At 45.2% G+C, this 14,876-nt stretch overlaps 2 protein-coding genes across 11 annotated transcripts in view; one reads left to right on the forward strand and one right to left on the reverse strand.

Annotated features, from left to right (window-relative positions):
• Positions 1-7,035, reverse strand: part of LOC135396615 (pyruvate carboxylase, mitochondrial-like) — a 48,493-nt gene extending 41,458 nt beyond the window's left edge. For 2 of the 8 annotated variants that reach the window (XM_064627677.1, XM_064627669.1), the window contains exons 1-9: positions 6,720-7,035; positions 4,844-4,994; positions 3,462-3,646; positions 2,795-2,960; positions 2,584-2,729; positions 1,327-1,444; positions 1,063-1,169; positions 610-773; positions 385-547 (exon numbers count right to left, since the gene is read on the reverse strand). In XM_064627677.1, coding sequence (XP_064483747.1) covers positions 385-547; positions 610-773; positions 1,063-1,169; positions 1,327-1,444; positions 2,584-2,729; positions 2,795-2,960; positions 3,462-3,646; positions 4,844-4,976 — 1,182 coding nt within the window. In that variant the 5' untranslated portion in view covers positions 4,977-4,994; positions 6,720-7,035. The other 6 variants (XM_064627675.1, XM_064627673.1, XM_064627674.1 and 3 more) reach the window with 6 other exon arrangements.
• A 201-nt stretch (positions 7,036-7,236) lies between these two features.
• The window catches only part of LOC135396616 (DNA replication licensing factor mcm5-A-like), a 42,891-nt gene continuing 35,251 nt past the window's right edge, over positions 7,237-14,876 (forward strand). Inside the window, exon 1 of one of the 3 annotated variants that reach the window (XM_064627678.1) lies at positions 7,237-7,494. In XM_064627678.1, the coding sequence (XP_064483748.1) occupies positions 7,340-7,494 (155 nt within the window). In that variant the 5' untranslated portion in view covers positions 7,237-7,339. Of the gene's footprint in view, positions 7,495-8,408; positions 8,472-10,108; positions 10,763-14,876 lie in introns of those variants that run through there. The other 2 variants (XM_064627680.1, XM_064627679.1) reach the window with 2 other exon arrangements.

A 14,876-nucleotide genomic window follows, 5' to 3' on the forward strand; every position in this document is an offset into this window, starting at 1 on the left:
ACTCTGCACGGTAACAGAGGTGAAAGCGAGACTGTTTGGGTTGACACGTACAGATGAAAATGGGGTGGTGGGATCCCCAGAGCAAAAGTTCAGGGGGGGGGGGCCCTGCAGTAAAAACTCGGGGGGAGGGGGGGGGCGACTGCCCCCTCTGCCCCCACCTTCCGACGCCCCTGTGTATCAACGTGGTATACATGCAATACATGCAATGTGTGTACTGCTGTGATGAAGTCAATGTGTACAGTCACAATATCACAGCTTGAAAGCTCAGAGAAGTTTCAGGAATGAAAGCAAAACTGTGGTCTCCTCCAACACCAGCAATGGCAGTTACATCTTAGACTGAGTTCATTTCATTGCTCTCTCGTTTGAAGAGTAAAGGACACCCACCTCTATGCGTCCAGTGTCAGGTTGAAAATTCTTTGCAGGGTCTTCAGTGGTGACACGGCACTGAATGGCACACCCCTGTGGCTTGATCTTATCTTGCACAAGGTCCAGCTCCTTTAGAGTCCTTCCTTCTGTGATTCGAATCTGCGACTGCACCAGGTCTACCCTAAGGAAAGTGCAAACCTCAGATGCTCCATGGCCAGCAGCACAAATCTACAGAGTACTCACCCAGTGATCTCTTCCGTGATGGTGTGTTCAACCTGTAGTCTGGCATTAACCTCGATGAAGTAGTACCTCCCTGTTTTATCTAGCAGAAATTCTACGGTACCAGCATTTGAATAACCAACATGCTTGGCCAGCCTTACAGCATCCTGCAGTATCGCCTGCCGTACCTGTGCGTGATAGCTGCATCAAGAAAGCTGGACAGTATAACAGCTTAGTTAATCTGTTTGCTGTTCAGCTAAACATGTTCAGATGAAAATAATGCATACAGTACTTTTTACGAATTATTTAGGAGACAAAACAAAACTACTTAGGGTTTCTCAGTTGCTAAAAATGACATCTAAGCCAAAGCTACAGTATGGGCATTTGAAGGAAGAATATTAGATGAAAAGAAAAAAGGAGCATGTGCCACGTCGTCTAGTGTCTACTAATAAGAGAGGCTCAGAAAAATAATTGTACCTTGGGATCTAAGTTAATAGCAGGGGCTATCTCGATGACTTTTTGATGCCTTCGCTGAACAGAACAATCACGTTCGTACAGATGCACCACGTCACCCGTATGGTCGCCTGTACCAGAAACCAAAAATACGAATCATGGTATCAACCCAAATCATCTGCTCTAGTGTCTACTGTGAACACAGTTATTGTCAGTCCATACACCACACAGTGGGGAATAAAAACAATTCAGAACAGCATGTCGTGAGCTGGGTATATGCTTGCTTACCCAGCAGCTGCACCTCGATGTGCCTGGGCCTCTCTATGAACCGTTCAATGAACATGGCACCATTGCCAAAGGCAGATTTGGCTTCAGATGATGCCCTCTGAAAACTTTCTTCCACATCCTGCAATTCATATTGACAGTGTTTCAGGCACAGCATTCACTGGAGCAGACTTTCATTATGAAAGTGTTCCTCTTGAGATAAAATGCTCTTTTGGGATGGGCACTGAAAAAAGGCAAGGTGCAATTAAAAAAGAAAGGAAAAAAAGGAACTTAATGACCATCATCATCCTCATATATTTCGTGGAATGACATTTTGATAAGTGTGCTTACAACACCTACATGTTAAAGGGACCATCGCATCCGGAAACGTGTGTATAAGACCTATACGTTAATGTTTGGCACCGCTTCACAGTCCACTTGGGCCATGTCTCTCTTCCGAAAACAGTTTAGATATTAGATAAAGGAGTCTTTATAAGATTCGTACTCCCTCTGCAGCTAAGGAACTCCCAGAGATGCTAACATCATGATGACGCAGGCCAATGCGTCCATTGGCAACGCAGTGAAAACGATTGTCTCTGAGCTCGTCTGCTTTGTGTTCTCACTGCAATATAGTGAAAAGTGCAAAAGTGCGAGCACTGATGCAACCATGTTGCGTGGAACATGGTGTTACATTCCTGGCTGCATGAACACTTCTGACACTAACCCAGTAGTGAGACTCCGCAAGCCGATCAAATACTTCCCGTGACTTGAAGACGCCTGCCTGCTTGCCAGCCGATCGCCAAGAGGGCACTCCCTGATTAGACATTTCCTCGAGTTTTTGCTCAGCATAGAACTCTCATACCCTCAACATCCGGCATTACGTTCATGCATAATTACATCAAACTGCACTACTAATCCACTCCACTGACTGCCTCCCCAATTTTACATCGGGTTTTTGGCGGATGAACAAGGAGTAGAACAGAGCTATAGTTTCGGAATCGATCAGGACGGATGCAACAATCCCTTTAAGCACCAGAGATACCCATCCACCCTTCCAGGGCACTATAATTTGTCCTGTACTCGTTCTAATTTGATTGTCAAAGTCCATCAGAGCAACACACCAGGAATGGATATGTGAGCTTTTGGCTGAAGGGTAATTCAGTTACACTGAGTATGGAGGAAATCTAAGATACTCACTCCCACATTATAGCCACCTTCAAACCTTTTTCTACACGTCTCAAAAGTGCACTCATCATATGTATCTGACTACAGGGTACATGCCTTTGACTCCTTGACCACTCTCATTCCACGACCCCCTCCTCCATAGGCAGCCTTAAAGATGATGGGCAGCCCATGTTCCTTCACAAACTCCATTGCTTCTTCCGTCGTTGTTATTGGACTATCAGTTCCTGGCACCACTCGCACATCTGCCAAATTATATTTACAACTATGAACATCCCATTGCAGGCTCAGTGCAGAGGGTTCCACTCACCTGCGGCGATAGCTGATTGGCGAGCAGCAATCTTGTCCCCCATCTTGGCCATCACTTCGGGTGTTGGTCCAACGAAACGGATGCCACCATCTATACATGCCTGAGCGAAGTCAGCCCTTTCTGAAAGGAACCCGTAGCCAGGATGGATGGCGTCCACGTTATTTTCCTGTAAGGCAGTTTTCCTTCACATGCCTCCACTTGTCTAGGGCATACAGTAATACATGCCACAACTATTGCAGCAGCGTTGTACTGCAAGCACACAACGGGACCATGCTTTGCAGACGAAGAGGGTGACCATGTCAACTTACCTGTCAACAGAAACACAACATTAGAGTAACACAATGTCTGGATCCATGCAATGGCCAGTTACACAAGCAATATTACCAACTACTGAGTGCTCAGCAAAAACCCACATCCAAAAAGTCTAGAGCCCAAAGTCAGAATGAGGAATGAAAACAAAGTATTCCACTATGAGAAATAGAAAAAGTACTACACAAGAGGAAAGTGCAGGTCACAACATTAAAGCCTGGAAGCCATAACTCAAGCTGGTAGGACTCAGAGAAATCAAATGCTGAACTGTCACTGAACTAAAATGCTGCAGAGACACATGCTAAGAAAATGACCACAACTGGAAGGCAGCTGTGCCGAAGCAAAGCTATGGCATCACCTGAGCAATCTTGACTATTTCTGGCACATTGAGATAAGCCTGGACCGGGGAGAGACCCTTTCCGATGAGGTAGGACTCGTCCGCTTTCTGCCGATGCATATGCATTTTGTCCTGCTCGGAGTAGATGGCCACTGAGCGAATGCCCAGTTCGTTGCATGCTCGGAACACACGGATGGCAATCTCGCCTGGCAGAGGAAATAGGTCTCCATCAACTCTTAGGCATTTCAAGATGGCAAGGACCACAGGACATGTTGCTTTGTGTTGTTTTCATGTGTTCGTGTGAATTTCTAAGTTAAACCAACTTCCGTCAAAAAATCTGAGCTGATTCCATGTACCAGCCATAAATTGTCCAGAAGAAATTGAATTATTTAAAGCTGTCTCATGATACAGTCAAACTCCTTTATAGCGAACACCTTTTTAACGAAAATACCACTACAGCAAATTTTTTTGCAGTCCCGCTGGAGCCCTATAGGTCCAATAATGGACATCCTTTTTAACGAAAATACCTTTACTGCGAATTTTTTTTGCTGTCCCGAGTTTCGTTGTAAAGGAGTTCGACTGTATACAGGGGAAAAGAAACAACGAAAGTACGTTTGATCTGTGGTATAGTTTAGTTTTTCCAAAAGTGTAGTTGCCTTGTGTCAATGGATCTTTTTTTTGTGTGTTGTTATTTGCCTGTAACACCCTCCCCAGTGTCTTTTGGGAGTAAATAAATTGATTGAGTGATTGACTGAAAGTGTGTTGTAGCTTTTATTTTCATGGTTTCCTACGACTTCTGCCGTAAATAACGACATACTGACCACTTCTTAAATCCTGAAGACGAAATTTTATTGGAACAATCTGGGGCTCTCAACTGCTTTCGAGGTTACGGTTGTGTTTAGCTGTGAGTTAAGTACAGGTGCAAAATTTCGTTCAACAGAGCCCAGTTTTCTACAAAAGCTAGAAAAATGAGCCACGTGCGAGTGTTCTTTCATCCCAGTTCTTTTTTTTTCTGAGCTGTTCACTCCAGTGCTAACATCCAGTTTCAGTTTTGACAATGAATGAACATGAGCAGATGTACCCTGCCCACGTCACAGGGTTATGCAACCAAGATAGAGGCATGTTAAATGTAATAGTATGCAGGTTCCATTTCAAATGCATATGTGGTTTCAACACGTTTTAGAGTTAGTACAGGAAGGTGCTGACTATGACATCATGGAAGAGAGACTGTTGGCTACAAAACTGATTTGTAAAGAACTACAGCTTCAAACCATTCAAATATTTTGCATGGCCATGGGTGCATCTTTAGAAATCGCACAGCAGCGTATATTAGTTTTGTCTGGGGCCCAGGATTTAACAAGATTCACAATTTTCAAGAAATTATGTGCAAGGTAAAATCTCACCTCTGTTGGCTACAAGTAATTTCTTGATTGGTTTGTACTCCACGTGTGGTGAAGTGGAGTGCATTCTTGAATGTGATAAACGCCATAGTGCACGTCTTCTGGCCACCCCTCCAACCTGTAGAAGAGCCCTCATGTCGTCTCACCTGGATCACTGCAAGCATTGTACATTGGAGCATTAAGCAGACATGCATCACTCAAGTAGCACTTCCTTTTTCTCAGTTACATCCGATGCTCTACAGCTGTACTTCTATATAGATATTTGTCATTATTGTTATTGGTATACAACCCTAAAGCCTGCTTTTCTGCACTGCAGGCCTTTACTGATGATGACGACGGCGATGAGTCAATGTTTTATGATGCATACGTGACTATTGGCTGTTATTCTTCAGAGGTGCTGCCGCTTAAATTGCTTCTTACAACTTACTTTTCTTAATTTTTTTTATGTCAGTGGAGCACCGAATGAATGTGCTGAAGGCAGATTGCTAAATGATGAGAGGCAGCTTTCATTAGCTCACATAACCAAGTAAGAATACGAGACAATTACAGACAATGCCCTCTCAATGCCTTGAAATTTCTACTTCTTCAAGGTGTGACAATCCTCGAAAGAGGAGTAGTGGCCGGGAATCGAACCCATACCTCTGTACTTTCCATCTTGTTCTACTTCTTCAGCAGTTTCTTGTACGCAGTGATTATTTTGTCGACCAGACCACAGGATAAGCATCCGTTTTATTCTGTGGACCAGACCGACCGAATCACAAGATTAGTGGTTGCAGAATTCACTATGCTGATGCAATGCTGATGTGGTGTAGTGGTTAGCATCACTGACTGGGAAATCAGAAAGTGTGGATAGAAACGTTTTTTTTTTCTTTGCTCCGGGTGCTGTTTTACCTCGGGCGCAACGTTTGAGTCCTTTTTTCTTATCTCAGAGTTGCAGTGAATGTGGACATGTGGGCAGTATTGTACGGGCGTGTTTGGGCGACCACTGTTAGTACAAAAAAATTTACTAAACTTTTGTTCCAAATTAGGTTAAGTTAGGGCCACAGCACCTTTCTTATGTTCTAGAATTAGGTTTGGTTAGGTATGGTTAGGTTAGATTAAGTATGGCATGGCATTTTTCCACACTTGATGCGGACGCCGCATGGCCTCACCACGGACGCCTATCATGTGGTTTGGTCTACAGAATAGTCACTGCATTTCTTGTATTTTGTGTTTGTCTGAGCATGTATGTTTTAAGTTTTGTATAGTGAAGCATTTGTTTTTTTCTTGTATTTCTATTGTAAGTTTTTCTTTAGTGAAATATTTGTGTTCATCTAAAGCTTCCTCCAGACACATAACTGCAAATAAATTGGAGCATTTAATTAGATGCTGGTTAGAGGTCGAAAATTTAAGTGCTACGAACAACTTCATGCAAAACGTTCCTTCTAAACATTTCGCTGTGCAAGCTGAAATTCTCAGCAATGCATACTTTGATGAACAAATGCACGTTACATCACCGTCCTATAATAACAGGGTAGTTGGTATCCGCACAACTGCTCGAGTTATTCCGGTTCGTTTTCCGGGAACCTTGTGCACATACACGGGAATTCCCACAGTGTTTCCTCCGGACAACATTGATGCGAAAGTTTCAATACCAAGGCGAAATACAGAAGCGAGCGTTGCGCTCCTTCAAGCCGAAAGGAGAGGCGCAAATATGTGACGACAGAGATAATATGTGACGACCTTGATTTGCACGTAAACAACGGAATAATAACTGAACACACCGCATATGAAGAGGCAAACTGTCCGCACGTTTTTTTTTTTTTTTTTTTTCTAGCATGCTCATTTAGACGTCGCGACAGACATGCATGAAGGTGCGATTCCATTGAATGCCACTTACCTGAGTGCGGAATTATTCCTGTCAATTCACTACTACGTATGTTTGAGATATTGGGCTCTAGGAAACCCGGCTCCTGGCTCCCGCCAGCCAACACGCTTAATGTGTCACTGTTTTTTTTTGTCTAATGATACGCAACGTCTGATGTTTCGTCATGAACCATATACATAAACACTCGACAGGCCGCAACCTTGAACACGGGACTGCAGTACAGTAGCCTACAGCATTTTGTTGCGGTGCGAAGGTTACAGCCGGTTACGGTTACGATTGCGCTGATTTGCGACTTTGCGGCGCGCCAGATGAAGAGAAGAAAATGCACCCGCAGAGCAGACCCCTACCGCCGACCACGGTAGGTAGAAGCGGCAGAAAATTGTTCGCAGAGAAACGACGAATCAATCAAGTAAGTAGGCCTGAATTTTTGTTATGAAAATTTCATTGAGATTTTCAGTTACAGACCGTCTGTAGAGGACCTAGCTACACTCATTTTATCCACAAGAGGTCACCCGGACGCTAAAAAGAAGGCCGCCATACATCCATCCAGATCCATCCACCTTTTTCCCGCCAAATTGAGGCGCTCATTGTGCTCATTTTCGCCTGTTCTGCTTCTGCACTGAAATCTTGCGATGGCAGGTTTTGACGATGCTGGGGTGTATTACAGTGACAATTTCGGCAACGAAAACAACCAAAATGATTCTCAAGTTAATCTGCAAGCTGTCAAGCGAAGATTTCGTGAGTTCCTGCGCCAATTTCACGAAGGAAACTTCTCGTACCGCTACAGGTAAGCAAGCAGTGTGAAAGCGCCATGAAGTCTTTATTGCGATCTCAAAGTAACATGCGAATGTTTAATATGTTGTAGCTTGACGCTTAGAGTTTCTAGTGACTGAAATTGAAGTTAGCCCGTGTGGACGAGACAGGGGAGAGGACACCATGCGATGAGGTTTTTGACATCCGCTCCACACATCCGATCCGCATCCACAACGGCGGCCAACTTCTACAGGGTGTGAGAAAATTTCCGGGCACATTTCAAAGCGTTATTAAAAATTGTACATAATAACAATCACAACACAAATTAGCACATTGCTGTAGTTATGGCAAAAGTTTTATTTGAGCTCGATATGATAGGAGTCGTAAGCCGCAAGTCCTACCATCGATATGATAGGAGTTGCAAGCTGCAGAAAATCCGCGCCCATGCATTTTCAATGGCTTATAGACCGTTTACACCAGACAGTTGCTTCGGGCGCTAATAGATGGTGCCACTGTAGCCACGCCATTGCTTGCCTTCTGCGAGTGCCTGTGTGCCTTTGACAAGACGTCGTTCGGTTGTTGCAACTTGATCGGAGCTTAAAACCTGAGGGGTATTCGTAACTGCTGCTTAACTGCAGGGTTTTGAGCGCTAAATTCTAACTGTATCACACGTTAAATCACTCACTGAGGCTTGTATAAGCTATAGAAACTTGCACGAGAACAGGAAAACGTCGTTCGGCTGTTGTAATTTGGTCGGCGCTTAAAGGAGCTCTGAAAGCCATCTCAAAAATTTTCCGTTCCGAACGCGTGGTGGAAGCAGGTAACTTAACTTGATGATTAACACGAAAATTTTGTCTGTGCGCGATGTTTTTCGTAGAAAAAAAGACGCTTGAACATCGCCGCGCGTGTTCCCACTCGACTCGCTCCTCCGGGTCAAACGAGGAGGAGAAAGAAAAAAACGTCGTTGGTGACGTAATAAAAGTTGAAAGCGGCGACCGCGCTTCTATCCGGGTCAGTGCTGACTGGTTTTCTTTTCTTTCTTTCCGTTTTCTTTCACCCTGCTTTCTCTCTGTCAAGGGATGAATAAGGAAGGACCTCGATATTCATGGTCGTGAAACCCCCGTTCTCGAAATTCATGTTCTGGAAACAAGGAAAAGGGGAAATGCTGCTTCGTAAGATGTTATGCCGCGATTAAGAACATAACATCACTATTTAACCACTCAAATTCAGGAATTTTCTATATGTGTTGAAGTCGCCTTAGCGAACGAAAGACACATTTAGAAGCCATTTGGCTAAGCAGGGCGGCATGTTGGTTGGTTAGTTGTGTGCTTGCAATATTATGGGTGGGTTAGTCACAGTTTGCCGTTGGCAGTTTTCCGCGCGCAACATATGCATTTTATAGTCAGCTAAAATTTACGCTAGTCACGTGTTGTTTCAGTGCACGCTGATATATGTCGTCGGACGCAAACTTAACCGGCGTTGGCTGTCACTATATGGTGGATAAAACTGATGCACTATATGGTGACAAAACAAATGGCGCCGAGCGCGGATGAACTCAAACTTGCGTGTCTGCGTCGTCCACATTTGTAGTCTGCATCGGCCAATTCTCGTTTAGCTCGATGGTTGGTAAGTTGACCATAAATTGTGGTGGTCTTATGACACTGCTTGGCTCTGTTGGTGTGTAACTCAGGCAATGAATGTTCAACTCCTGATGCCACGATGTGCCGGCGACGGCATATTGCGATAGATTTCACTGGATTGTATCTGACAACGTATGGACAAGAACACTCCTCCAGCTGAATAAGGAATTAACTGAATGGCTAACAAAGTTGGTAGTCAAAGTGACGGGCACTAGTGATCATAGCGAATTAGTGATATAGCGTATATTGATATAATGACATAGCGGACGGAATTAGTGGTCATAGTCATGCAGCGATCATTTCGAGGCGTGAAGTGAAGCAGCGCTTAGCGCCGCACTGTGTTTATACGTATTGCCGCCAACAACACAACAAGAAACAGTCACCACGATAACGAACAGCATACAAAACACAGACACGGACAGAACAGCGTTCAACTGGCACCTGAAGTTTATTTTCATAATCCACCTACTCCGGAAGGTCGCTTTAGGGAAAGCAAGGTCAAGCGGGGAGAGGTTGACCGATTTTTGGTTGACTTCGCTCGGGGAGTTCAATGAGGAGGCCTCTACAATCTCACGGTCTAACCTTGAACTGTGTCTGTAGACCAGTCTTCGTTTACTGTATCTGATAAACCAAAGAAAAAGCATAAGAAACTTCTTCCATCGTTGCAGCGGGGTTCCGAGTGAAAAATAGCAGACGACGTTCTTCGAAACCAATCAGGGGATCCACCTTTCTGACGTCAAAATGACGCAAGCGGCTCGACGGCTCGTTCCGGGTATTGCCACCGTTGCGCACGGTCGCGATTTTCAAAATCGAATTCTGCGATATTTACGCACCTGTTGATAGTATTACTTCGCATGGTGCATTTTAATATGCTTATTAACCACTTGGTTCAAAAAATGCTAGTGATTAAAGTGCTTTCCTAGCTCCTTTAAAACCTGAGGGGTATCATTCGTAACTGCTGCTTCACTGCAGGGGTTTGAAACCTAAATTCTAACTGTGTCACACGTTAAATCACTCACTGAGGCTATTTATAAGCTATCGAAGACTATATGAGAACAGGTATACGTTTTTTGATTGTCCCAATTTGATCGGAGTATCATTCGGCACTGTTGCCTGTAAATCTTCCGAAATTGAACTTATTTAACGGATTCCACCACAGCTGAAACAGGGCGCGAATGTTTCACTAAAAATTCGGGAGTACAAACATCAAGGAACTAAAATTACTTACCTCCATGTGGTAATTAGCATGAAACAAGAAGCACAACACACACACGTCCACCTACGACAGCGCGAAACCGACGACTGAGAACAATTGATGTCTTCATGCGCTGACCAGGGCACTACATTCATAGCCACCGGCGCCGAGGCGTACGAACACAACGAATGATACCCCTCAGGATCTAGCGCCTCCCGTGCCTTTGCCTATGTGAGTGCTTCCGACATTTTTTGCCGCTGTGCTACAGTTCTGTGCAAAATCTGGAAAAGCAGAGCGAAGACTGGTTCCGTGATTGAGTGTCGAAACTCTGACAGGGATCTGATCGTGTGGGACGAAGCTGTTTGTTAAATTCATGAGCCGTCGCTATACAAAGACTGCCCGCGTTCGAGGCCTTTTGCAATGCACGGGTTTCCACAAAGAGAAAAAATCAAGCTGATTCGACAACGGTAGGTATCGAATCTTCAGAGGAAGGATTTCAAACCGGGAAAGTCAGCGAGGGTAAGTAATGCAGCCCTCAAAGTGGCACAGCATTTCTGTGGAAGCCCCAAACTCTGCTGTAGGCATGAAAGAACTGATGTCCTGAGGCTGGAACAACATAGAAGGGACAAATACATACAAAGCCTCAATGCCTAAGAAATTAACGATGAAAGATGAAAGTCACTGAAAAGGTTAGCCAGCTGTAGGACTCGAACCCACATCTTCTGGATTGCCGGTCCAGGGCTCTACCAATTGAGCTAAGCTAACACGCCTTCTCAGTAACTTCCAGGGTGCGTCATCTAAGGGGACAAATCAGCCACTCTCTCTCTCGCACATCCTCCTTTCACTCTCTTACATTTTTGCTCACTCATACAGACATTCATACGACGGGGTCGACGCAGGCGGCAACTGTTGAACATGAAAGAACTGATGTTCTGAGGCTGGAACAACATAGAAGGGACAAATACATACAAAGCCTCAATGCCTAAGAAATTAACGATGAAAGATGAAAGTCACTGAAAAGGCTAGCCAGCTGTAGGACTCGAACACACATCTTCTGGATTGAGTCCTACAGCTGGCTAACCTTTTCAGTGACTTCTTGCACGAAAGTTCTTGTTCAAATAAATCTTAGTTGCTCCTAACCATTTTTCATGTTAGTATCATTTTACTGTATCTTCGACATCAGTTTCGGTTTAGCGCTTGAACACCCGATGCAGCATGAAACGGAGAGCGCCTGAGACTAACGATGGCGGTATAGGCCATTGAAAACGCATGGGCTCGGATTTTCTGCAGCTTGTAACTCCTATCATATTGACCATACAACATTGAGGAGTTCAAATAAAAACTTTTGACAAAACTACAGCACTGTGCCAATTTGTGTTGTGATTGCTATTAATGATGAAAGATGGAAGTCACTAAAAAGGTTAGCCAGCTCTAGGACTCGAACCCTCATCTTCTGGATTACTGGTCCAGGGCTCTACCAACTGAGCTAAGCACTTGAGGCTTTGTATGTATTTGTCCTTTCTATGTGTTCCAGCCTCAAAACATCAGTTGTCTCGTGATTGCTATTATATACAATTTTTTATAATGTTTTGAAATGTGTCCAGAAATCTTCTCACACTCTGTACATCCGCATCCAACCCGCAAAATCCGCGTCTCCCATGGGACACAGAGATGGTTCATTTCTGGGCTCAATATATCTAGGCAATTTTCCAGAAAATAAAGTATATTTCCCGTCTGCACAAACTAGCACAGAAAAAAGAAATAAAGGTAACAAAAACTGCTGTCACCGAACTTTGTTCACTTGGGCGACTTCCTCTCTCTTCTGACAGTGAAACCACCGCAGTGGCATAGCTTTTGTAGCGAGGGCAGGTCCTGAGCGTCCATGATGTCACCAAAGGATACACAACAGCAAGCACAGATTTAGCTGCCATTTGGCCCAAGTATTGAGCCTTTGTGTTGTGTTGTTTACGTGTCTTGCGCATCGCTCAGGCTTGCCTATCATAAGTAGGGTTTATTGCGAGTGGGATGCAAGATCGGCGCCGAACGTGCACCTAGACTGGAGACGCCAGATGTCTACTCTCCCAGTCGTGCGAGCAGCTTGCGTTCACCTTTTATTCGGTGTTCGGTGCCTAGTGCAAGAAAATTGGTGGCGCAATCTCGCGGTTTACCGTATTCCCCCGCGTCAACCAGCATGCTGGGAAAGACTGGGGGAGGCCAGCATGCTGCTAAACGCCGTATTATGCTGCATGCCGAAAAATCCAGGACATCTTTTTTCGTGGCGAAGAGCATGTAAAAACCCAGACTGCCTTCCATTTTGGGATCAAACCTGACAAAATAGCCTTTGAATAATATAACGCCGTCAAGCAAGGGCACACGCACAAAAGGGATTAGCCAGAGTGAAAGCTGCCTGTGACTATAACAGGCACACACTTCTTTCTCATGAGGTCATCAGGGTGACCTAAAAGAATGGGGAGATCAGTTTATCCCTGAACGCCGCTGGGACGCAGTGTAGCAGTTCGCATCGTCGTTAGTGTTCTCCTCAAATTTGACAGAGATGGGCGCTGCAGACACCTGTGCCGTTGGTCAACGGGACATGGAAGCCAGGAAACAACGGGGCGGCACGAGTACGGCGCCGTGGCCGTTCCCGCGGCCACAGTTATTCGATTGCCTTCAAGTTGGATGTCCTCAAGACACTGGAAGAGCTCAACGGGAATATCAGTGCTACGGCAAGGGCCCATGGAATTCCTCGTCAGTGCCTCCAAGACTGGATGAAAAGCAAGGACCAACTTCGCACATGCTCCTCACTTAGTGACATCTGCATTCAAAAGCGAAGAAACGTTCCTTCAAGTGAGGAGGAGAAGAAGAAATGGGCCAAGTTTCCTGATATGGAGCTGGAACTTTCAGCATGGATAACACTCCCACGTAAGAACGGCTTTCCGGTTTCTACGTGCACGATAAAATCCTGCGCCCAAGAAATACTTAAGAACGGCGATGGTCAGTCCCAGGACTTCCAAGCATCAAACGGGTGACTGGACCACTTCTTGACCAGATACGACGTTGTGTGCAGGTGGTCACAAGCGTAGCCCAGGAAGTTCCGGAAAACGCAAGTCTGTTGTGCCACAGCTTTTTTTACTTCAACAACAGTGCTGTTGGTTGTTTACCACCATTGTGCATAGGGAACATGGATGAGACTCCTCCGTGGTTCGATCCACCACAGAACGGGATATTCGATTTCAAGGGAGTCAAGCAAGTGAGGTGTGAAACGACTGGAAAAGAGAAGCTGAGATACACCATTGTCCTGGGTGCAATGGCAGACTGAAATGAAGCTAAAGTCCATGATAATTTTTAAAGGGCTCAAGAACGTCCCAAAATGTGAGTTCCCAAAGGAAGTTGTAGTGACTGTTGCTATGAAGGGCAACATCCCAGCAGATCTTATGAACACTTACAAATAGAAAGTTTGGGGTGCACGTCCAGGAGCCTTTTTTAAGCACAAGATTGTCCTCGTGATGGATAGTGAGGCCAGCGCATCTGAGGAATACTACAAAGACAAGCTTCAAACAACACTACAACACGTCATTGTCAGTCATTCCGGGAGGCCTGACACCTCTTCTCCACCCGGCAGACGTCGTGTGGAACAAGCCATTCAAGGCGGCCATGAGGAAGCGTTGGGAAGATTGGCTGCGCAATGGTGTCGCGGAGTTCACGAAAACTGGGAAGTGACGAAGCGCTTCCTACCTGACTGTCACGCAATGGGTGAAGGAAGCATGGGATATGGTATCCCATGATCTCATCAAGCAATTCTTTGTGCAATGTTGTTGGATTGGTTGGACGCCAATACCAGGACGTGCTTCACAGCTTCTTGAGAGAATTGATGTGTACAGGTATGCCATCTCTTCAGGCAAACAACCCATCCAGCCTCACGCGGACACAGACAGCGAGACGGAAGACGATGACGACTGAGTGCCACGTCAGAAACGTCACGCAAGACCAGGGGAAAGTTTTAAACACAGTTAAAGATGAAATAAATATTAGTCGTTACCAGTACGAACGTCTGTTTCTTCCTTCTTTTTCTTTTTTGTGTTCCCCAAAATTTTGCGGCATGCCGAAAAATACAAAATTTGGGAGCGGCAGAATTTGGACTTCCCCGAATTTCTCGGCATGCCGGCTAATGTGGGGGGATACAGTATCCGCATCTGACCCGGCGCCAATCTGCTTCATTAACAACCGCATCCGATTCGCTCCTGATCCGGCGCCATCTGATCCGCAGATCACAACAAGCGTCCATACTCATCCGAATCCGCAAGTTTCCTTCGGATATCGGCTTCCATCCGTGGATGGTGCAGGGCTTTAGTGTGTCTCCTGTCCTTTGTCTCATCCACATGCGCTACCTCCAATTTCAGTTATGGACGACAAGAAGTGCTCAACAATAGGACCAAGGCATCACAAAAAGAGATACTACTAGATAAACCAGCAAGTACAAAGTGCTAGTGTAACTACGCTTTGAGCATCAATGATATGATTACGGATGGAGAGCTCAAGTCACACATACGAAGATTCCTCTCCAGGAAAGCATCGGGACCT

The sequence above is a fragment of the Ornithodoros turicata genome, chromosome 6 (genome assembly GCF_037126465.1).
Source record: "Ornithodoros turicata isolate Travis chromosome 6, ASM3712646v1, whole genome shotgun sequence".
In the NCBI taxonomy this organism is placed as follows: Eukaryota; Metazoa; Arthropoda; class Arachnida; order Ixodida; family Argasidae; genus Ornithodoros; species Ornithodoros turicata.